The sequence below is a fragment of the Actinia tenebrosa genome, unplaced genomic scaffold, assembly GCF_029948245.1.
Source record: "Actinia tenebrosa isolate PJP-AT-01 unplaced genomic scaffold, QUT_ActTen_1.0 PGA_scaffold16__25_contigs__length_10494907, whole genome shotgun sequence".
NCBI lineage: Eukaryota > Metazoa > Cnidaria > Anthozoa > Actiniaria > Actiniidae > Actinia > Actinia tenebrosa.
Window position 1 is genome coordinate 2,787,551 of NW_028292576.1, and position 24,373 is coordinate 2,811,923.

At 41.8% G+C, this 24,373-nt stretch overlaps 1 protein-coding gene, 1 long non-coding RNA gene and 1 pseudogene across 3 annotated transcripts; 1 reads left to right on the forward strand and 2 right to left on the reverse strand.

Annotated features, from left to right (window-relative positions):
• The first annotated feature begins 312 nt into the window (after positions 1-312).
• LOC148910580 (uncharacterized) lies at positions 313-21,906 on the forward strand. The gene is made up of 2 exons (XR_016119938.1): positions 313-614; positions 19,243-21,906. It is a non-coding gene; the product is annotated as an uncharacterized LOC148910580 (long non-coding RNA).
• LOC148910581 (uncharacterized) lies at positions 19,503-21,582 on the reverse strand (annotated as a pseudogene). Its single transcript, XR_016119937.1, has 4 exons — positions 21,257-21,582; positions 20,811-21,002; positions 20,010-20,349; positions 19,503-19,644 (listed from the first exon to the last, which is right to left on the reverse strand). The product of XR_016119937.1 is annotated as an uncharacterized LOC148910581 (transcript).
• Positions 21,907-21,983: 77 nt separating the features above from the next.
• LOC148910582 (uncharacterized) lies at positions 21,984-23,269 on the reverse strand. Its single transcript, XM_089031425.1, has 2 exons — positions 22,472-23,269; positions 21,984-22,097 (listed from the first exon to the last, which is right to left on the reverse strand). The coding sequence occupies exons 1-2, from the start codon at positions 22,685-22,687 to the stop codon at positions 22,005-22,007; spliced, it is 309 nt and encodes a 102-aa protein (XP_088887551.1). The 5' UTR covers positions 22,688-23,269; the 3' UTR covers positions 21,984-22,004.
• Positions 23,270-24,373: the final 1,104 nt, after the last annotated feature.

The window sequence follows — 24,373 nt, forward strand, 5'->3', positions numbered from 1 at the left end:
GCGAGATAATTGTCATTAAAGACCCGATGACGTGAGCTCATTTTGAAGCACTTCAAAAAATCGCGTGTCCCTTGTGTGTGGCTTAAGTACATCGAAATTTTGCCTAAATAATCTTAAACATAAATATTTTTCATATTAATAAAAAGATTTGAAGTTGCAAAGATAAAAATACATTTTTTATCTGCTTTTGTGCAAAAGTAGGTGAAATTTCAATTTTGGACAAAAACACAAAATCAAAAATGAAATCACCCAAAACTATTCTTATTTTTGAATTAGCACATTCAAAATTATCTTAAGCGTTTGCAAAACATACCAAGCAAATGGGTCGCCATGCGTTTTTCGGAGTTATAATTTTTTGAATATCAGATTTCAAGCTTTTTTCCAGCGATGGTTACAAATTTCCTCCACCCCTCCCCTGAGAGACGTGGTTGAGCATTGCATTATGGGATGGTAAACATGGCGGACTACTGCAAGGACTACTGGATCAAGAATACGGTCACTAAATTGTTCTAGAGAATGCAACAAGAAAACCTTGTAGGGATAACTGAGAATTGAATAAAGCCTCAAGATTTTCATACAAGGAACAAGTGGTTTATAGCTAGGAGGCTATTCGGGTAAGTAAGCATAAAATAGATATCGGGAATAATTTAGTCTGTGTTTAAATAAATACGTAATAAATATAATTTAATCAATCCGAGCCTTCTCATTGAAAAAATCATTTATATAGCATCCTAATCACATATCAATTATATACACATTAAATCAACAATATTAATTCTAAATGATTATCACGTGTGTATACTTGCATATCTATCCAGTGAAGAAATAGCACAAATTGACCAAGTTTATTTATTGCTTGTCTCACTCATATTTCATGTATATTTTTTTTACATTACACAACTTTTTTTTGAATATCTTGGCAATAATATGGGCCGCAGTAAGCCAAATTTTGCAGGGATAATGTGTTGTTTTACTTCGGGCAATAAACAGGGTCCCCTATACATTGTGTGAGAATCAGGATTGGCCTATTTACTTTTCAGGGAAACGGATTGGTGTAATATTTTATTCAGGATTCCAGGATTTAAACTTTTTGCATCCTCATGTATTGCCATTTTTCAGACCTCATTGGCATCATATATGTTGTTATGTGTAAACAATGTAATAACTTTTTATCACACAATGCTATGACCATTTTAAAGTGTATATGACACGAAAAAATTTTAATGTTAAGAATGTGTAGTTTATTGGCATTAATAAGAATATCACGGTTAAATTTGTTCCAAAAACGTATTTCTCTAGAAATTCAAAAATTTTTAGCACAAGTTGTGACGTCATTTTGTTTACATGTCTCCAGATTTAGTTGCAAATACATGAAATATGTTTGAATGTAGAATCTTAATTTCAGGTAGTAGTAGTATAGGGAATGGGGGTTCCAGCGCAATCTCAACACGGGCAAGACCCGTGTCAAAAATCCACCTACGGACAATCCCCCACTCCAAGTGTGGTTGGGGGCAACAGCGCAAATATGTTAGTCTATATATGGAGTGCGAAGATTGTAAGAGAACTTTTAAGAAAGAAGCGGATTTGAAAAAGCATTTGAAAATGAAGACGAAGTGTATGAGCAGTTATGATTGTGGATGTGGTAAGAAGTTTGAGACTAAGGTTAAATTGTTTTGGCATTGTCAGGACTGTGAGTACGACTACGACGACCTAAAAAGTGCTTGGTATTAGGTATAAAATATTTCCTATTATATAGATGGAATCCCAAAGCAACTTCAGCACGGTGTCAATACCCGGTAACGGTGAGATTGACGTTAGACAGTTTTGGCGTCAGTCAGAAAGGAAGGTTAAAAGGACTCTCCGAAAAGGTATAGAAGAATTAGGAGCCCTGAAAGCGAGCATAATGGTAGAAGTAAGTTTATCAAAAGACGAGGTAATGACGACAGCAATGTTGCGATCAAAGTCGTTAGTGATATTAGAATCCACGAATCTGGATAGGTCACTCAGTGAAGCCTTAGAAGCGATAATGGAGTCGCTGTCTAACTACACGAAAGAAGGATCGGGTTGGACAGTAGAGGAGGTTGAAGGAATAGAGATAAGTATAGCCAGGTACGTACCCATACGAGGGGGGAGTTACGTACCGCTACCAACGTGGGTAGAAAGGAAGAAGGCTATTGTAAACGTGAAGAATGAAGACAATCGATGCTTTATGTGGGCAATCAGGTCTGCACTGTATCCAGCAGAGAAGGATCCCTGTAGGACAAGTAAGTATCCCACAGATGATTTAGAGTGGGATGGTGTGGAATTTCCCATGCAGTTGATAGACATCCCCATATTTGAGGAAATAAACGATCTAGCAATTAACGTTTACGGAGTCAGAGAGCAGACGATAGTACCGTTAGTTCTGTCAAAAAGTAAAGGAGAGCGCGTACATTTATTCTACCACGGCGGACACTACTCATGGGTTAAACACATTAGCAGACTATTCTACAGACATACTAAGCACAAAGGCAAAAAGTACTTCTGCGACTGCTGCTTGCTGTCATTTACGTCCTTAAATACCCTAAAGAAACACGATGAGATCTGCCGCGGAGTCGAAGAAGTGGCACAACGGATCCAGATGCCCACCAACAAAGAGCTTTCATACGCAGACCATCAAAAGCAGATGCAAGTGCCTTACGTGATATATGCAGACTTCGAAGCGTTGATAACTAAGGAAGAGCAGAAACGTGGTGCCACGAATAAGGTAGGATTACACGAGATCTGCTCCTTTGGTTACATAGTAGTCAGATCAGACGGTAAAGCAAACCCTCCTGTGATTTACCGAGGCAAGAACGCAGCTAATGAGTTTCTAGAAGCATTGCGAGAAGAGGAGGGGGAGATAAGAGAACAATTAAGACGTCCAAAGAAGATGGAATTTACCAAAGAGAACCAGGAGGCTTTTAACAAGGCAAAAAAATGCCACATTTGCCAACATACGCTTCTTCAGTTTGGAAGACGAGCCAAGAAAGCGTGGGATGAAGATGGAAAGTATCTAGGAGAAGCTCATTTTAAATGCGGGAAGTATGCTAAGAAGGGTGAGAAGCCGGGAAAGCCCTCCACGCACTGCATTCACTGCCACAAAGCATTTGTTGAGGATTTCTATGTGGATAAGGTTAGGGATCACTGCCACATCACGGGTAAATACAGAGGAGCGGCTCATTGGAAATGCAATATAAACTTCAAAGTAAATCCAGACATGGAGATTCCGGTGTTCTTTCACAACCTCCGCGGTTACGACTCCCATTTGCTACTACAAGGAACAGACGGCTCCGACGTCAAATGCATACCCAACAACAAAGAGCGCTACATGTCCGTAACTGTGGGTAAGCTAAAGTTCTTAGATTCGCAGCAGTTCATGGCGGACTCCTTAGCAAACCTCGTAAAGTATAACACCAACTTTCCCATTTCCAGTCAATACGGCGCGGAAAGGAAAGGAGTCTACCCATACGAATACATGGACTCCTGGGATCGATTCAAAGAACCCCTACCACCCAAAGATCGCTTCTACAGCACCCTAAACGAGTCTGGTATAAAGGATGAGGAGTACCAGCATGCGTTAGACGTGTGGGAAAAGTACTCCTGTGAGAACATGGGTGACTACCACGACATCTACCTAAGGTCTGACGTAGTGCTGCTTGCAGACGTTTTCCAAAGCTTCAGAAAGATGGCTATGGAATATTACGGATTGGATCCCGCTAATTTCTACACGGCTCCTGGGCTCAGCTGGAGTGCTTTGTTAAAGAAGACAAATGCGCAGTTGGATCTCCTAACGGAGTACGACATGTATCGGTTTATGGAAGACGGTATCCGCGGCGGCGTATGCGGGCCCAGCCGACGTTACGCCCGCGCAAACAACCCCTTAGTAGAGCACGACCCAGAGAAACCAACCACATACATTTACTACCTGGATGCGAATAACCTTTATGGTTGGGCAATGTCACAGTACCTACCTGTGAGAGACTTCGAATGGGATCCAGTGAAGCCGATAGACTTCTACATGCAGGTAGGAAAGGAGGAAGACAAGGGTTACGTCTTAGAAGTGGATCTGGAGTACCCAGAGCGCCTGCACGACGAACACAATGAGTTCCCCTTAGCACCAGAAGCGATAGAGATACCATTTAAGCAGCTAAGTCCGCTGCAAAAGCAAATGTGCCCTGGTTACAAACCGTACAGGAAACTAACTATGAACCTGATGGATAAGAAGAAGTATGTGGTACATTACCGCAACCTGCAGTTCTACGTGCGACACGGAATGCGCGTAGAGAAGATCCACAGAGTCCTAAAATTCACGCAGGAACCCTGGATGCGCCCCTACATTGACTTTAACACGCAAAAGCGTACCGCAGCGAAAAATGACTTCGAGAAAAATCTCTTCAAACTGATGAACAACAGCGTGTTCGGAAAGACAATGGAGAACATCCGCAAGCGCGTAAGCGTAAAAATAGTCAGCACCAAAGAGGAAGCAGAAGCATACGTGTCGCAGCCAGGCTTCGTTAGATACGTAGAAATGCTGAACTTCTACGTGATTCACATGAAAAAGGCAAACCTCTTACTAAACAAGCCCGTTTACACAGGCTTTACGGTGCTGGATCTATCGAAGCTGCTTATGTACGAGTTCTACTACGATAAGCTTAAGCCAAAGTACGGAGACCGCTGTCGCCTCCTGTACACAGACACCGACTCCCTAATTCTAGAAGTGCAAACGGAAGACGTTTACAAAGACTGCCTCCCCGACATAGACGAGTACGACACCAGCGGTTACCCGAAGGAGCACTTCCTTTACTCTGCGAAGAATAAGAAGGTAATTGGGAAGATGAAAGACGAAATGTTAGGAAAACCCATAGTAGAGTACGTGGGTCTGAAACCAAAGATGTACAGCGTGCTAAAGTTAGACGGCGTAGAAAAGAAAGCTAAAGGCGTAAAAAAGTATGTGGTTAAGAAGGACATTACGCACGAGTCCTACCTCAACGTATTACGAACACGCAAGGAACAGCGGCATAAGATGAACAGCCTGCGCAGCTATGGTCATCAGATACATAACGTCACGCAGGAGAAGGTGTCACTGTCTGCATTTGACGGTAAGCGATGGATGTGTGATGACGGAGTGCATACGATAGCATTCGGACATCACACGATAAGCAGTTCTTCTTTGACGAACCCACGCGTGGGACCATCATGAAGATAATACAAGATGGGCTGACCCTTCTTAGCTATTACGCTTCGGATCTGGTAAGTTTCCAAAGACCAATTAGGATCCGTAGCTCTTTTGGATCCTCCTTCTAATTCACCCGGCTCATAGAGATATCGAACCGTGACATCGCCTAATCTTTTTTCCTGGGGGAAGACCGCCCTCGAACTTCTGACGAAGGACTTGTGTTCCACGTATTTCTTTTTTATGGCATCCTTGGGTTTCATTCCCGTAGCCCTGGCCGCCTCGTTGTTCAAAGCCGCGACGACCTGGGGGAGCCTCTGAGTCCATTCCCTATTGCGTTTGGAGGGATCTTCCAGCTCTTTCCAATACTGGTATCCAAAGAGACGCTCGGCCAGGGTCTTATTGAATCTTTCGACAATGCTCTGACCCCTGTGGTACTCTGCTTTAGCTCTCCTAATCTTAGTGTCGTGGTCTTTCAGGGTCTTGGTAACCACGCCCATGAACTCCGTCCCCGCATCCACTTGCAGCAGCTTAGGCCATTTCAAGACGCGCTTATAAATCCTACCTAGGGCTTCTGCGACTTCCCCAGAATCCTTGCTGGTTATGGGTTCGGCGTCCTTGTATCTGCTTGCGACATCAACTACGGTCAAAGCGTACCTATAGGTCTTTCTTCTCACCTTGTCGTGCGGTAAGAAAAGCAAATCCGCCTGATGAACTTCGTTGGGGGCATTTACGGTGAAGCTGGGCCTGGGAATGTACTTGGGCACAGGAAGATAAACCTGCCAGAGGGTTTGTTTTCTTAGCCAGTTCTTAGCCGTTTCTTCTGATACCCTGGCTGCGGTCGCGAGTTTCTTAATAGCTGACGCTCCTCTCCAATAGCCCTCAGGCCCATAGTAAATCCTCTTAAGTTTGTCCTCTACGCGACCCATTATATGAATTCCAAAACAAGATTGATCTTACGTCCGTTAAAATCCACCGTCTCTCCGTCCACTTTAATGGTGATGTTTATGCTTTCTACCAAATGAGACAAGTCATAGCTCAAAGAAATGGGAGTGTATTCTACCAGGTCGAATGGATTACCTTTGGGCAGAAACTTGGACATAAGAGAAGACTTTTCTCCATTGCTGTAACTATTGACCAAGTCGCAATAGACTTCGTAAGAGGATGCGACTTTCCATTTTACGTCATATGTACTGCCGCTATTTATCGTGGTACTAGTAAGGCCCAGGAGTTCTACCAATGAACTGTCCTTCAAATTAGCGCTTCCATTATTTTTCTTAAATGTCATTTCATGGGGTAATCCTGTGGTAAGAGTATATCCATGCTTTGCTAGCTCCTTAGCCAGTGTTATAGGAGTGTAATGGGAATCTGGTATTTTTGGCTTTTGGGAATTTACAACGACAAAGCCGCCAATCAAATTATACCAAGAATTGTACAAAGAACAACTAACCAGCCTAACCTTATAGGCTTTGATGGGGGGATTCAGATAAGTGGTAAAGTCATTCTTGTCGCTTTCCAAAAAGACGATCATTATATTAGATACGCCAAAGCCACGCCTCCGGCCAGCCCTGCAACTCCTACAAATACCAGCTCATTGTCTTTTTGTTTCTTAGAAGGCTGGTAGTAATTCTTGAACTGAGGCTTTTTCATTCTAAAGTCGGGGTGTGCTTGCGCATAAAGTTTGAAGGCGTAGTCTGTGTTTTCGAAGTTCTTGTCTGCCTGCATTTTGTCTTGGTAGTTCTTGTCCAACCAATCCCTGTAAGCTTGTCTTTTTTCATTCCAAGCTGCAACGTCCCTTTGATATTTCTCCAGCGCTAAGTCGTGTCTCTTTCTTTCGGCGGCACCGCTTTTGTCACCTCTGACTAATCTATCCAAATACTGACCACCATAATTAGCTCCCGTAAATGCTAAAGCTGCAATGACTCCACCTGCGACTAAGCTAACCATTATACATTAGGTAGGTACTTTTCCTTCCGTAGATAATCCTTTACCATGATAGCCCCGCCAACGGCAGCGGTCATCTTAGCAAAATTAGCGAAGCTCTTGCTTGGGTCTTCAGTAAAGTCTTCTTTGAGCACTTTCTTACCTACCCAACCAATACCCGCAACAATAGAAGTAATGATGGCTGCTTCTTCAACAGTTTTCAACAACGCGGTCGACATTATATTACAAAGCGAGAAGGAAAATCTAGGTCGCCGCGGGTGATAAATCTACTCCATTTCAGGGATCTTGCTTTTTCTAACAGCCGGTTCCACAGGTGCGTGATATGTTGGCGACACATGTACGGCCTCCCACTTTACTTTTGGCTTCGTAGCCCGCCATTGTAAGTAAAGGCTGCCTGCTGCTATAGCAACTCCTAACGCGCCAATGACGTACCCAGGATTGATGAAGGATTCCTCTTCCTCCACCTTTTCTTCTTTCTTTGCTTTGTTCTTTTTATTCATCTCCGCGAGCTTCTTTCCCGCGGCAACTCTGCCTGCAGATTTAGGCTTGGTAATCTTCTGCTCCTCCTGAGGTTGTTCTTCGGTGCCACTCATCTTATATTAAGGGACTTGAAGGACTTGACAAGTAACTTGATGACGACTTGACAATGACTTGACAACGACTTGACTAAGTACTTGAGAATGACTTAAGGACGACTTGACTAAGTACTTGAGAATGACTTAAGGGCGACTTGACTAAGTACTTGAGGTGACTTGACAACGACTTGACTAGGTACTTGAGGCGGCTTGATTATCAGCAAGTGCTGCCTGAAAGACCTTTTCAACTTCTCTGTCCTTTTTGAAGTCCTTCCAAGATGTTCCGAAGGAACCTAGTACCTCCTTCAAGTCGACGTGCTGAGCTACGTGAAGTGCCGCAGAGGCGACCGCCATTAACTTACCGCACTTCAAAGACAACCACCCACAGGTTATCTTAAGTTCTTGGGATATGACATAGTCATCTCTTATGTCCTTCTGTAGTTGCTCCACGTCGTCTATAGGCAGTGCAAGTCCAAGCAATTTAGTGGCAAGTCGGATAGCGGAGTCTGCTACGGCGTCCGTGGTCTTACTTGCGAGGGCGGCCTCGTACCTCTTATGGAACTTCTTAACTTCCTCTTCTGACAGCTTATTAACCTGCTCATGGGTAAGCTCCTTGCCTATCATTTCTTTGCACTTCCCAGATGACACAAGAATGTTAAGTTGTTCCTTGAGGTTACTTTCATCTAGCTGTGTGGGGACTTCATCTAAGAGCTGCTCAATGTCCATATACATTAGGAATCATAGATTCCAACCGCGTACGGAAACCTCAAAGAGAAGATCATCTTGGAATGTTGGTGCGTTTTTAAATGCCGCATGTATTCGTGTAACTGTTCCTTGGATATCTCACCGCCGTAGTCGCTTAAGATGGTTTCCAGGTCAGACTTACTTGGAGTATAAAATACGACCAGGGAGCCTATGTTTTCCCTGAAGGGTTTAGAGACACTGGTAAGCTGCTGCGAGAGCAACCAAACGCTGATATTGTCGTGTCTACCGCTGAAGGCGAGCTTCACTAATTCGGAGGTGCGCCTTTTTACGTCGTCCCCACAGGCAATGTCATCCAATATGAGGAGCGTCTGTGTATCTTTAGGGAATTGCTTATGCCAGAACTTCAAATGGCTGGATAACTCGTTAGGATCTAAGATATCTACGAAGAAGTCGTCATCTTTCACTCCTATGCCTTCCCAGGTGCGGTTATTCACGTAGGTGGGACAAAGCAGCACTATGTAGTCAAAGCGGTATCTAAAGGGTCCTAATAGCTGCTCCACGATGAACTGTGTTTTACCGCAGCCGGTGGGCCCTACTATCAGAGCGTTACAAGGTATGTGATCCGGGTTCATTTATAGATGGAACCAGTGGAAGCAGTAAGAAGGATTGCCGCTGACGCAAAAGATAAAAGAGACCCCATAGAAATGCAAAGGGAAGAGATAGGCCGGTTAAAAGAGCGCGTACAGGAATTGTACGATGAAATGTGTGGTCTGAAGCGCGCGGAACGGTTTGGCGCGCTTTTGACAATGGCGACGTGGGCTAAGGAGTCCATTAAGGACTTCATTCGATATCCCCCATAGATATATGGACTGCATTACGTGCGAACTACCTGCTGACTGCATAATCCCTCCCAAAACACCGATACCCAAACCGTGTAAAAAATACACCTGCCGTCACTGTAATAAGGTATTCTCTGAAGAAGACTTCGTTGGACATTGGTGTCCCGCGGATACTAAAGCACAAAGGACTTTAGACGACGCTCGAGAAGAGTAAGAGGTCGCAAAGAAGATCTTACTAAGCCCCGGCAAGGGGAATTAGCATAGGTCTTTCTTTTTTATTGTTAAATTGTTAAATGCTGCAAAGAGGTCTCAAGTAAGGACCTATTTTTTATTGTTATTTTGTTAAATCATCGTAATCGAAGAATGGTTAACATGATTATCTTTTTGCTGGTTTCAACGATGAGAAAGAATGATGCCTCATCTTTTAATGGGGACTTAACAAAATAACAAGAAATAATAGACCCTATCCTAAAACCCTCTTACAGGGTTTAACAATTTAACAATAAAAAATAAGGTATATATAATGAAGTGCATGCAATGCGATAGGGCTTTTAGTAGCAAGCAGCGACTGCAATACCATCTTTCCAAGAAAGTCTGTCAGAAGACCATCAGCACTGTTTGCGGTGACTGCGGTAAGGAACTCTCCACAGTACAGGCCCTACGATATCACCGCGAGCATAGAGTCTGCCTTAAAGGTCATTGCCGCCGATGCGATGAACCCCTCTTTGAAGAGAACTGGCATAAATACCGCTGCCGGCGTTACCACCTCGAAGAAGTAGTCTGCGAGAACCACGGAGACTTAGCAGAGCGATGTTGCCCCCTTGAAACCAGCCGGGAACTTACGCGGCGTAAGAAGGAAATAGACCAAGTCTTCGTATGCTTCGACGACTACGAAGGGGTAAGGTGGGAGAATAGGGAACACTGGGATGGTATCTGTGACAAATGCGGTTGTCAACGCAGCGGACAACATATTTGGTATTGCCTGTACGACGGCCCCAAGCCCTTAGACCACTACCTTGCGATACGAAAAGAATGGTCTAATATAGGATGTTACCTTACGTCGCAGCATTCGCAGGAGGAGCCTTGATTACGATATCGATCGATCTAATGCCAGAAAAAATAAGGTCCGACGTAGCAGACCAATACCTCGAAGCCCACAAGGACGATTAATCGCACAATGGATTAGCCGCCACCGTTCTTTCAACGTCGAACTTCCATCGACCGTTGGCTTTACCATAGCTACGTATGTGAGTGTACTCTTCACCTTGCAGTACGTACCGTACGCAGTCAGGAGCCCATAGACTGTACTCTTGACCACCGTCTTCCAGGACTAACCTTAAGCGGTTGATGTCCTCGAAGACAACGTAATTTTTTATTTTGTATGCGATACCTGGTATCAATTCACGCCAGTGAGTTTGTTCGACAATCATTATATCTATGAAATATTTTTTGGTGCGTTCGTAGCGCCTCCTGTGACTTGAAAGCCTTAACGCAGCCAGGACAAGGTATGCGAATGCCGTCGACGTAACGGCCGATTTCCCTGCAGATCAGATCGTAATCGTTGCTTACCATCGTTAAGTAACCATTTAATTCATATTGCGCCAATACCGCTTTTTGTTTGTCGGACAATACGCCGTTACCCTTTGGCGTCTTCAGTTCCAGACATAGCCCATCGTATTTCTTATGGGAGTTAAGAATTAGGATGTCGGGTTGACCTGCCTGGTAGCCCTTTTGCCAGCACGTTATCCTTTTACTGGTGGTATCCTGCAATTCCCCGAGTCCAGGTGCTAATAACAGCGTAGGGTGAAACCGACGCATGTAATCTACGACTTTCTTGTGCAGGTCAAACTCATTCTCGATCTTGAAGACTAACTTGTTTGGACCATCCAGAGAGTACTTTCCTGTCTTCCTTAACGTTGGTAGGACATCCTCGAAGACCCAATCTTGGAACGCCTCTGCTGTCGGTAGCTTGGAGCTAAATATTAACTGATACAAACCAGATTCCGTCACGTACAGGGATTGTGGGTGTGAACCAGAAGGGAGGCGATTCACCTCCAACTCGCTAAGCCTCTTCTTATGCTTATCTCGCACGTGAACTTTAATAGCATCTTTGGTGTCTGCGTAACCTAATGCCTTTGCTACCTCCTTTGCTTTAAAGTACAGCTTATCGCCTTGCACTATGCATTGCAGTTTAGTTTCGTTGTTTTCGAATACGCGGAGCATATTATACGTAAGGAATATTTTTTTTTTTATCCTTTCGCGAGCCTAGTAGGCAACGCTCTTTAGCTGATTCATTTCTACACTCAGTTGCGCGTCTGAGACTACGAAGATATATGCGTTGATCTTAGTAGTGTCGCTGGCATGTTTGGAGCGCTTGATCTCCAACGTAATGCCGTCCTGGGTATTTATCAGGCGTAAACCCTGTCCATGTAGGTCTTCGTCGTTCGTTGTACGCATGTCGATCCACAGCGCGTACTTATCCTTAAAGAATTCCTTTGGGCCAATTTGGTCACCAAACTTACGCGCGACTTCCCGGTACATGTCCTCGGGCTTTATCCCTTGTGAGTAAACCTTATTAGGCACTCCGTTAATGCTAACGCCTACGTTAGTGATGTTAGGATTAAAGAACGCCTCAGAGTCACGCAATCCTGCCGTGTATGTCTTTGCGAACAGCAACATTATCCCTGTAAGGCTGCGCCTGGGAAGGTTAATGCTTTGGTTGATGACCTCTTCGACGTTATTTGTAAAGCTGAACGTCTTGTACATCACGACGTGATCGTAAAGGAAAGCCTTCCCGGAGCTGTATTCCATACCGGCGCTACGGGCTAAGTCTTCGCTGTATACCGTTTCGTACTGCAGCTCTAAGTTAGTAACGGAGTATGGGTGGACGGCTGAGGAACTTACGTCCTTTCCCTGTAGGATGTTCGTAGTGTCTGCTAGGGTTACTTCGAACTGTAGTTCGCTTAGCTGCCTTGGGTAGTATGCGCCGTGGTTCGTGATAACTTCGAAATCTAATGGAACGACATATTTAGTACCATAAGCCGTCTTTATTTCGTCTTCTCCTGAGGCGCCAGAGGTTGCGCTTCTTACCTTGCGTATGGCTTCACTGGCTATTCCCTGCTCTATCCTTTGCGCACGGTCAAATGCAGTCAACCATAAGTCTTTGTACGTGGTATACAGATCGTACCTATTTAAGTCCAAGAGGGATTCCCCTGCGAACTTCACCCGCATCTTTGAGACAATGTTGCGACCAAGGTCGTTGACAACGTGACGCGCGTCCGCAGTGCTTGGTTGTATTGCTAGGTCAAACCTTAGCGCCAGGGTTCCAGGAACTAAGACTAGGTTATCCGTTAGGCGGGGCACGCCTACGTACAGGGTTTCCCCTGGCTTAGCGCTGCTGGGGGTAAAGGTGACACGGTGAAAGGTGCGTTCTGCTTTCAGTCCGCCAACCTGCTTAGGTAATACGTTGGGGTTTAACTTTGAGCTTATCATATATAATGGAAGTAGAAGGAACGGATTTTGACCCCACCACCGAAGAAGGTCAAGTCGATATTAACGACGAAGAATACGACGCATGGACTAAAGGCGCGGAAACCGACCCCCTAATCTACGACATGGCTCTAGAAAACAAGTATGGTAATAGATGGAAAAGCTTCAAGGCCGCCTTGAATCGCATGTGGCAATCGAAAAACCACGGCAGCCCCGTCCCTGAGTACTTGGAGCTTCAAAACATAGAGCAGCCTGAGGCAGCCGCGCGGGAAACTGTAGAGTGGGCAACGCGAGAGTTAAGGATGCGTCATCCCCACATTGACACTGACGCGATAAGACTCACAGAAAAAGGAAACAAAGTCCTCATAAGCGTCAGAGACTTGAGACAACCCGACAAAGACCGCTGGACGAAACCACAGCTCCTTTTTGACGAAAATGGCTCGATCAAGGTTAACGTGGCAAGATTAAGGGGCTTTCAAGAGGCCGCCCGAAGCATGTTAGAAGGTATGGAAGCATTGAATGAAAGGATTGCGCTAGAAAAACGCGCTATCAAACTACAAGAAACGTTGAAGGAAAGGGAAACAGAGTACGAAAGACAAAACCGACTACTTCTCGATGCTCAAAAGAAAGAAATCGAGGTCAAGGACGAAGTCATACTGCAACTCAAGCGAGAAGCTGAAACGGCTTTAGACGAAAGAGACCAAGCCCGACACGCCTTCAATCTTGCTCTAAAAGACCTGGATATGAGCAAGGAAGAAGCTAAAAACTTGCATATCACCATAGCCGGCTCTTTAGAGGAACGGCGGCAGTTGGTTACCGAAATTAACACTAAGGAAGAACAAATCCGGCAAAGAGATCAGGCTATTGAAGACCTGGAGGGGCAAATAGAGCGGCAGCAGGAAATAATCAACGACCAAACCCATCCCGAAGAGGAAAGGGAAGCAGCTCAAAAGGAAGTGGAGGCCCTCGAGGTACGCCTTGCGGAATTACAGGCGCAAAAGGAAAACCTGGAAAGAGAATTGGGGCTTACCACCAAGGAAAAGGTAAAAAGAGCCTTTTTGAAGTATGGTATTCCGCTGGCATTCGCGGCTGCTATTTCGAGCGTAGTAGGAGTTATCCTATCCGCGCTTAAGGCTACAGGCGCGGGCGTAAAGAAATTAGGCAATGGACTAACGGACTTAGGAAAAAAGATGGCAGCCGGTCTTCCTGGGCTGCTGGGTTCGGTTGTTTCCTTGGCACTTAGGGCCGGCGGCGAACTGTTGAAGTTTGTAGGGAATAACATTTGGATCTTGGTCGTAGCTATTGGGGTGGTCCTCCTGAAGAAGATGAAGGCTTAATCTTGTCTTTATATGTTATGTCGGGCTTATCGTCGTCGGGTGTCCGAGGTGTTCTCGACTGGGGATAAGTAAAGATAGTATTCGCACCGCCTTGATAATGCGGGACTAACGGCAGCACGCTCATGGTGCTAATGGGTTTGTGGTTCCAGGCGGCATCGTCGTTTTTATACACACCATTTATCACTACATAACCAAAGTTTGATCCGTCGCTGGTAACGTCGTCAGGAAACACCTGCAGCTTAGCATACTTACAGTTAACTACCACGTGAAACGTAACTGGTGTTAGGTTTTCACCGCTAAACTTGTTTGGCTCCATCGAAAAGTGAGCTACTCTCCTATTGCTCGAGGAAGTTCGATAGGGAGTTAAAGGCTCGTTATTCTCATCAACAAGCCTAAACCCCACGTTTGCGCTTACCAACGTACCGACGTTAATGGTGCAAACGACTAACGCAGGACCTCCAACTTCAACCCACATCCCCACATCGAACCACTCATGTTTGTTGTAACTCTCTGACCCTAGGTAGTGGAGGTAACGCATTTCGCTTAAATGTGGATTCATATATTTAAAGGCTAAGCACCGTAAGAGTGCTAATTGTCATGTGATTATAAGCCTTATTTCTCTGATCTTCTATGCTATTTATGCAAACGCTCCCGGTGTCGTCTACGCGTATCTGCAGCTTTACCTCCCCATGGCAATCGGCAACCATGTGTAAAGTCCAAACCGATAAATTTTCAGCGCTACTCGTCGGTGGTTCTGCGGAAAAGTGTGCTGGCTCCCTGTTGTTCGTCTTCGCGCGCATTGGCTGTAGTGCGCCGTTAACATCGCAAAATCGAAACCCAATGTTAGCATGACTCGCGGAACCGAGGCAAATGCTACAAAGGATTAACTTCTTCCCTGAGTAGTTCAAATTCACGGACATGCCCGTGACATCAACCCAAGATGCTTGGGTGTATTTTTTCTCGCCTGTGTAAGTCGTATAAACGCAATCTACTCCAGCTACGTAGGGGTTGTTCATCGCCATATATAATAACTCAGACCAACACCCGCGGCTGCTAAGCCGGCTTTTAGTAAGTTATGGTCGTATTCCTCGGGTATCGTAGGCAGGACCTTCTTTGATGGTTTCTTCTTTGGTTCGGGTTTTTCTGCGTGTTCCTTTTTTGGCTTCTCTACGAAGTGAGTAATGCCCTTGGTCATGTCAGAGTTCACGTCGTTCACCCCAAACTTCATATCCTTAGTAGCTCGCTGCAGCTTGTTGTTATAACCCACAACGGAATGGGCGTTGATGACCAAATTACTCGGCATTAACCAACAACCAGGCGACAAAGCGTAATCCAGTCGCACTTTAGACTGCTGCACCGCTAATTGATATCTCTGCACCGACTTGGATATGTCGTTCTCTATTATTGCTGACTCAAATAAAGTTAGGAATTCTTCTTGCGTTTCCCGCGAAGCACCTTGGGATCCAACGATGGGGCTGCGGGTATTTACCTGCGCTCCTAAGATGCAGTACACAAATGCTTCAATGCTGCGGTTAATCCTGGCTAGGTTCCTTAAACCTTTTCCTTTCATTAACACGAACGGATCCCAAGTGCCGGGGTAGTTTGTTTGAATTCTAGTAATTAATGAATTATTGCCCTTATCACCACCCATATCGCTAAACTCTAACTCATTACTTGGGTATTCCTGATGTCCGTAGTCGGCTGGCTTCTCACCATTGACGCCCCAAACATAAACTATGCCTAGTCCATGCGTCTTACCCTCCTTATAACGAAAGTCTTCTTGCTGTGGTTTGAACTCATTAATTAACCTTTCCAGGGCTGCGGCGTCATATCGGTTATTCATTGGATTAAATGCCTTATCTCCCGGTAGGGGTGCGTTAAGCTCCTTCAACAACCTCCTTACCGTAAAGGCAACGTGAAACTGCATAATTGGAATGTGAAACATGTCCGCGGCAACACCACAACCTTTAGTGGCAGCCCAAATAGCAAAGTCTAACTGCTGCGGCCAATACCGCATATTGGGCCCTGCTAACCATTCCCTGGCCTCTTTACCCGACGTATGCTTCAACATCGTATTCTTATAGATATTTCTTAGTATTACGTTAAATGATTGTTTACCCACTGAAATCTTCAGGTGCGTTACCAGCTTTTCGAAGTTGTTTACACCACCTTCAGCATCGTAAAATGGGTAATCTTCCGTGGTTAACAATAAGTTTCTAGGAAAATTAGGTGCTTTATGCTCGGGGTTTGGTGGCCTTTCTTTATGAACGGGGTGTACAATCGTCAATCGCTGCACCTGATCACCTACTTGCTCCAGCTTTGAATGTTTCAAATCCTCATTGCTGTACATCCTAGAGCCGTTATAGTAAATCCCATCGGGTCTTCTTTCGAACTTACTAGGGTCTGCATGCGGAAACATCTTCCTAAACGCTCTCCAGTTCCAGTAATCCCTGTTGTCAAGATGTGGCTGCTCCTCAATATCATTCCCAAAAGCGTCGTACATTAGTATATATAATGGATGTTATACCATCAGCACCTCCACTTTATCCTGAACTTCCTAAGGAACCTAACGAACTAAACGCAGAAAACTTTAGGCTCAATAAAGCAAACTTAATCCTGGCTTACTTGGAAGGGCAGACAAAACACTACGAAAAAGTTAGGAAGAAATACGTTAGAGCCCGGAGTACGCTACATAAGATTGCGATAACTTCAGGATCCATATCTGTCGTGTTAACGGGCTCCGGCGTTGCTACTTCGCTTACTGGACCGGGAATAATTGTTGGGGTTCCTTTGGCCGGCATTGGGGCAGCCTGTGGTATTATCTCGGCTGTTGCTACGGGCATTATGAAACAGTTGTCAAGCAAAATATCAAAACACGACACGACAATAGCTCTGTCAAGGGCTAAAGTAAATACGATCACTGACCTTGTCTCAAAGGCTTTGCGTGACAGAAAGATAGACGACGTAGAATTCTCGCTTATTCTGACCGAAGAAGACAAGTACGAGAAACTAAAGTCGGACATAAGGAACAAAAAAACAGTCGTAAAAGATCTTTCCGAGGAATCTCGCAAAAAGATCTATCAAGAAGCGAAAGAAGAGCTTCAAAGAAAGCTTGCTCAGTAAACATCTGCTTTGAAAAGAGCGTGACGGGATTCTATTTACATATCGAACGTCGGTCTAGAAATTACGCGTAATATAAATTCAGTGAATTATTACGCGTAATATAAATTCAGTGAATTATTACGCGTAATATAAATTATTTGGCGAATTATTACGCGTAATATGAATTATTTGGCGAATTATTACGCGTAATATGAATTATTTGCATAACCTTATTTGGCAAATTATTACGCGTAATATAAATTCATCGTATGAATTACGCGTAATATGTTATTGTCGCCTCGGAATCCATCCTAACAGGGGGTGGTTGGGGTCTATTTTGTAAAATATTTCGTAAATTACGTCAGGATAATAAGGAATATCCTTATCCAGCCGACAAAACATCCACTCGGCTTTTGTCATATCAGAAACCTCAGGAATAGACTTACCGGTAATTTCAGACAAAAGATAGGGAATAGCTTTGTAATATTTCCCTAGCTTTAATTTTTTCAACGTTTTCCGTAGACTTTGTGGGGTTGGCTCTTCTAAATGGTCTATGATTTTCTTCCTTACTTCGTCGCTTAAATATATCGGATGTAAACCTTGGATATGACTCATCCAGTCCCTGAAGTATTTTATTCTTTTGTATGGGGTCTTCTTACGACCTCCATTGGCGTAATATTGCTCTTTGGTAGCATTTGGTACGGCATTACGAATATTCTTACCACATTCGTAACACTGTGCTGACGTGTCGTCTTCTATTTGCATTTTCTTACCACAACAACTATACTTATTTGGTTTAGTAGACACAAACTTGGGTTTCAAGCACTTTACACAGAAATCATAAACAAACTCTTTACATTCTTCGCACTCCATATATAGACTAACATATTTGCGCTGTTGCCCCCAACCACACTTGGAGTGGGGGGTTGTCCGTAGGTGGATTTTTGACACGGGTCTTGCCCGTGTTGAGATTGCGCTGGAACCCCCATTCCCTATACTACTGGTAGTACACTTTTCAATTTCCCAACATTGGAAGAGTACTACGTAAGCTATCAAATGAAGCTGACTAAAATATGTCTTTTGTTGTTAATTTATATGAATTACAATATATATTTAGTACATTACTACTGAATCTAGAGTACGTGTCAACAAAATGACGCCACAAATTGGGATTAACTTTCGCAAATATCTCACGAAATAAGCTTTTGAAACAAATTTTGTTACGATATATTTATTATTACTAACAAACTATACATTTTAAATGATGGAATGTTTTCGTGTCATATACACTTTAAGAAACTGTTGTTTTATTAGGTCTTCAGAATCTGTACAAATCATGTAAATATTCAAGTTAATTATTGTACACATCATTTTGAATTAAACATCTGGAAATGATAACTACCGTGAGGGTGGATGACATCATCTAGAGCCAATGGCTAACACGCAACCTACCATTAACTTATTATGAATATAATTGTATGTTTTAAAGTATAAATCTTTCAATCATGTAAATATTCATTTTGATTGTACGCTAGTGCAATGCGATATTTAAAATAACAATCTATCTGTCTGTCAGTCTGTCTATCTATCTGTCTCCATCTATCTATTTATCTATCTATGTTAGGTGGTATGATTGTATTAGGTTTTCAAGTAATTGACAAGTTTCTCTATGATTTTACTAGATTTTGTTACCCTTGGTTTCAAGGTGGTCTCATGTGTCTCACCAAAGACAGCTCTCAAGCCTCCCTTTCCACCTCTATGATAAACAAGTTTTAAATGGTTAAGATTTAAATTTGATCCAGCTATTTTTTTAGCCAAACTCTTTGAAATGATTTTTCTGGTCACGAGGCATCAAAGAAGGTAGATTCTTAGAAATTCGGTTGTGGTGTTCCAGGGACTTACATACATACTTCAATGTAAAACTGTGCTTGGTGTATTGTGTTTCAGAAGGCATTGTGTGCATTAGTAGATCTCGTAGTGCCTTGACATCTTCCAGGCCATTATGGGCTTCATAGGACACCTCCATTATATTGCTAACAAGGTTTTCTTGCTTGTAGGATGTCTGTCCTGGAAGGATGTCTCTGAAGAGTGGCAGAGTGTCCACAAAACCAAGGACCTGGGACTCAAACTCTTCAAGTAGATTTGCTACACCAAAAGCTTTGACAAGTATTCTAGCATCGAAGACTTTGGAATTGTGAGCCACCAATAAGGTTTTGTCATGGGTTAAGGACTTCAGATAAAGGAGAAACCTTTTCAAACACTCCACCAGAGTTGTTGTTTTCACAGGCTGGCATTTATACAGAAGGCTCCCAGCTAACACTGTTAAGCTGTTTGCTCTGGAAGCATGTGTAGCTATTCCATTCAAGGGCATAACATATTCATCAAAGAGACTGGACTGGTTGACATCACTTGGAATAGAAGCTGCTGACAGAGTTGCAATATTTCTGCAGAATCTAACCCTGAAAAATATAATGTTTATGTTATCTGCAAGAATTGAGAGTATACTATGTCTTTTTACATAAAAGCAGTTTAGTCCTAGAAGTAGTTTTGGGTTATTGTGGTGTATATACTGTGTGGAATGGACTCGGTACATGCGTAATAATTTTATGGGTTTTTTTATGGCTATCTTAACTTATTGCATTTAGGCACCTTCTCAAAAATACTAAGACAATATTAAACAGTGGAGTACCACAAAACTCTAACAGCTTGAAAAGCATTCAATGCTTGTTTGTATCTACTCTGACTGTTTCTTTTGAAAATTTGCATTGAATAACTGCACATTTTATTTTCACAAGTCTTAGAAAGACTGCATATAACTACTCACCTAAATTGGAGGTTTCCAGATCATACACAGCAATGTTGTAATTTTTCTTTATTTTGTCTAGACCAATTAATGAGATTGTTGGTTGATAATTGGCAGTTGGAATTTCACTTATATCTGCAGCTAGATCGTTTTCTTCAAACTGAATATTAGACTGGTATGTTGGGCCTTCTGTTATTTCCTTTAGTACATCATGTTTCATGCGCATTTGTCTGTTTTTGACTCTTTGTTGTCTGTACTTTTTGGTCTTTTCCCTCTCTACCCGTTTTGAGTATTGGCTGTCTTTTGATGCATTGAAGGATAAGGTCATAGAGCCAGGTGACACATTGTTTGCTTTATTTACCTATGAATAAACATAAAGTAGTCTCACAGAATGCACGCCACATAAGCGTGAAACAATTCTTAACTATTTAGCACTACTAATATCTAGTTAGGAACTATGCAGTCATGCACTAACTACACCGAGGCATGAACACAATGACAAGGGAATTCCTCTGTGACACTGTGTTTATGCCTCAGTATATTCTTAATTAGTACATGACATAGTTGATAACTTAATTTATCAGGCGCTAAATAGTTAGGAATTATTTCACACTTATGTGACCTGTACTCTAGTTTACACTTAGCTTCAACTTAAATATCAAAATAATGATTACTAATTTCAAAAAGATCTTTGTGGACTGTAGTGCTATTTATCAACCATGAATAAATTTTTGATCATATCAGCTGACAATCCCATTTCGTTGACATGCATGAAGTTTTATGCGGTATAGAAAATAACAACGAAAAAGTAATTTAGAATACCTCACAAAGAACTGTATTCCCTTTGTTTTTTGATGCAACTGTTAGGGCAACACGATTCTGTAAACTTGCAGATCCAGATAGATGAAGTCTTTTTGGTGCTCTTACAGAGATACTCTGATTCATAGATTCATTTGATTGGGTTGATCCTAATGGTGCCAACTTTTCAGCATATTGTGAGAATAATTTAAACACCTAATTAAGATAAAAACAATGCATAAGAAAAGTAATACAGTAAATGCTGAAAGATTCTCATTCAAATATAGAATTTTACACATCTATCTTCCTTATTTTTATAGTGTCATTTACTTATCCCATAAGAATAAAGAAAGATATTGTTTGTGTAATCTCAAGGGAAGCAAGAATTTTAGTATGAGAAGACATTTCAACTATAGCATTTTATTTCATTTACAGCACTGATAAGTTTAGATCACAGCTTTATGACATACCTGTACTAAATCAGCTTTGAGATCATCTCCCTGTAGGTCTTTTCCATGAGGTAATGACCTTTAGCAATTCCATCTACATTTCCTTTGTTCTGACAAAGGAGATAACCAAAACATTTTGTCAGATACTCCACAACGCTCTTTGTTAGGTGCTTGTGTTTCTCAGATATTTTAAGTAGATGTCCATGTAGTGATTTCTTTGCATGTCCAATGTCGGACCATACTCCAATAGTTTGGTCAACTTCTCTATGAATGTGAGATACTGTAGTAGTATCTCCATCCATAATGATGTTACCAATACTGTATTGTACTGTCCTCGTATCATCCATTTGGGTAGTTTCTACACTCCCTATCAATTGAAGAAAAATAATTGAACATCTTTACTCATTACGTACTATAATTATGTAGCAAATAATTACTTACATAATTATAAATATTAATATTATCAAGTTCTAAATGAACCCATTAACTTATAAATAAAGGGAAATTAACCTGTCAAGTCTTTGAAAAGTTCAACTCCCATAGCAGGCAAAGAAAAGAGTATAGTCATTTTATATCTTTATTAATGTATTGATGTAAATATATTTAATAACATTGATCATTGACAGTTTCCATCAATAAAGCTCAAATAAAGTATATTGTTACATTCATGATTCCTGAACCCTTTGTTGTTTATCAATAACTTCATTCTTTCTTATACAATATTTTTTTTACATTTTCTCCTGAAATTGTTTCTAATATTGATGTCAACCTACATACCAGATAAACTATTATAGGCTCGTCCAGATCCTCTCTTTTGCCATCCAGCATCAAAGCTTGCATCAATCTTGCACTGTTCTGTGCTATAATTTTATTCAAGATATTACTATATGAATTCAAGGAAAAAACAATTCGAAATAATGCCTTAATCCCAGAAAATAATAATGTGATATTAGAGTGGTTTTCAAAAACCTGTAAAGTGTAAAAGGGTACAACTAGTAAAGTGTTCTACACTTGTGTTTTTACAGGTAATTCCAACCCACTTTTTGATCAATGATTTAATTTATTTTTAGTAAGAAATAATATCCCTTTGAGATATAAATGCAGACTAAATTGTTGGATACAAAAAATAGCAGCCATCATAAATTTCCTGAATTATTTTAAAAAACCTTCTCCAACCATTTCACAGATATATCATTTCCATTTTAACATTTACTACCACAATCATAATAATCTCACAAAATACAAAAGCCAAATTTCTTCCATAGATTCAGAGTGCTCTAACACTTTTTCAACTTCTTCCCTAACTGCTTCTGTGCAAGACACTTCTGCAACAGTATTTATTCCTTGGCCTGCTTCGTCTTCTCTTTTTTTGTATGTTTTTCTGTTAATCCAGGGTATATTCAATGATGAAAGTAATTTATTGATACCAGTTGCACCAAGACCAGTATGCATAGCAGCTAAAAATAAATGATAAATAATAATGTTTCAGTCCGCCGTCCGCACTCCACTCCACTCCATTGTGAGGTTGATGAGTTTCAATTTTTGTACACACACCGACCAAAAACAATCAAAACTTTAATATATACATCAATAAGTAGATAGAAAAACAGTCTTGATAGCTCACCTGTTGCTAACTTCGTATTGATGTCCCATACAAGCGGGCCTGATTTCTTTTTACGGGGATCGCGATGAGTTTTTCCCGAGCGAACGGAGTTTAAAACTCCGCATTCGCATTGAATGTAAAACAAACTACCAAGTCCAAACTTTTTTTCATCGATCAATTCATGAAGTTTGAGTGTCTCTTTACATTCACTACACCCACTTTTTAACTCCTCTATCAGGTAATCTAGCTCAATAATTCGCCTTCCTTCAATTAATATTTTGTGTTTGTTTTGAAGTTTCTCCGCCGCTTGATCTTTTTCGTCTAGTTTTTGTCGCTTTACCGGTACTCTATTTCTGACAAATCTACCATCTAGTCGTCGTTTTCTCCTTTTCACTTTCATTTTCACAGTACTATTAAACTATCCCATACAGACACCCATGAAAAAATTGCTATTTAAAAAAAAAAAAATGATGACAACAATGATCACGCATTTATTTCGTTTTGTTGTTGTTTTTATTTTTGAAAACATTGGAGTTCCTGTGGATTACGTAATGTGCGCAGTAAAAGTGCGCGCTGACAACTGTACCCACCATCCTTAAAACGCTTAACGATTCAGGAGATGACAGAGCTGAAAACCATTCATTTGAACGCTCAACGAACCACAGGACTTTAATAGTGCAAACTAATAAAACTAAACGATAGGGAAAACATCAAGTTCTGAAACTTCTGAACTCCGAAGAATAAAATAACACGATGGCCTTTCAGCAAGAATCTAACTAGACCATAACTTGGTCACAAGAGGAATAAGATTACTATACTTGAGCAGGTTGTGGAGCGTTCTGTCCTGGCTCATTTTGACCAACATTAGGAACTTCTCTCCTGGAGGTAACCGAAGAGGAACCTGTTCTTGACTTCCCAAGAAATGAGCGAGCAAGCGGGATCGGTAATCTCAATCAAAGATGTCTGTACTATTCCCGATAATTTGAATGAAGTGGCACGGAGGGACCACGCTTCCCTTTATATATACTCTATTTGCATATTACAATTCCCTAGGGTATTCATCATAATATTCATAATGACTGTGAATAGTACTGTTGTTCTAACCGTCCACCTGTCTTATCTATATTCTACTGTATATGTTTAATTGAAGGAAACGTCCTTTTTTATCGTTAGTTTTTCTTGTGAAATCTATTATGCAATTGTTTTTTTACCAATTTATTTTTTGTTGCTAAGATTACATAAGCTCGGCACTAAGACGAATACGAAGCTGGTTTTAATACTAATACAGCCGCATAAAATGATAATATATTTTTAGTTCCTACAGTATGAGCTTGGAATTAATGCGTGACCGACTGAAAATCAGACTGCGTGATGGTATCCCGCGGCGTGCGGCGTCGCTTTGCAGTTGATTAGAATTAAAATCTTAAACTGTTTACTGTCTATAAAAAAAATTGCAAATTTTTATTTCCTAGCTACTATATACGGCGTCGCTTTGCAGTTGATCAGAATTGAAGTCTATAACAAAAAACAAAAAC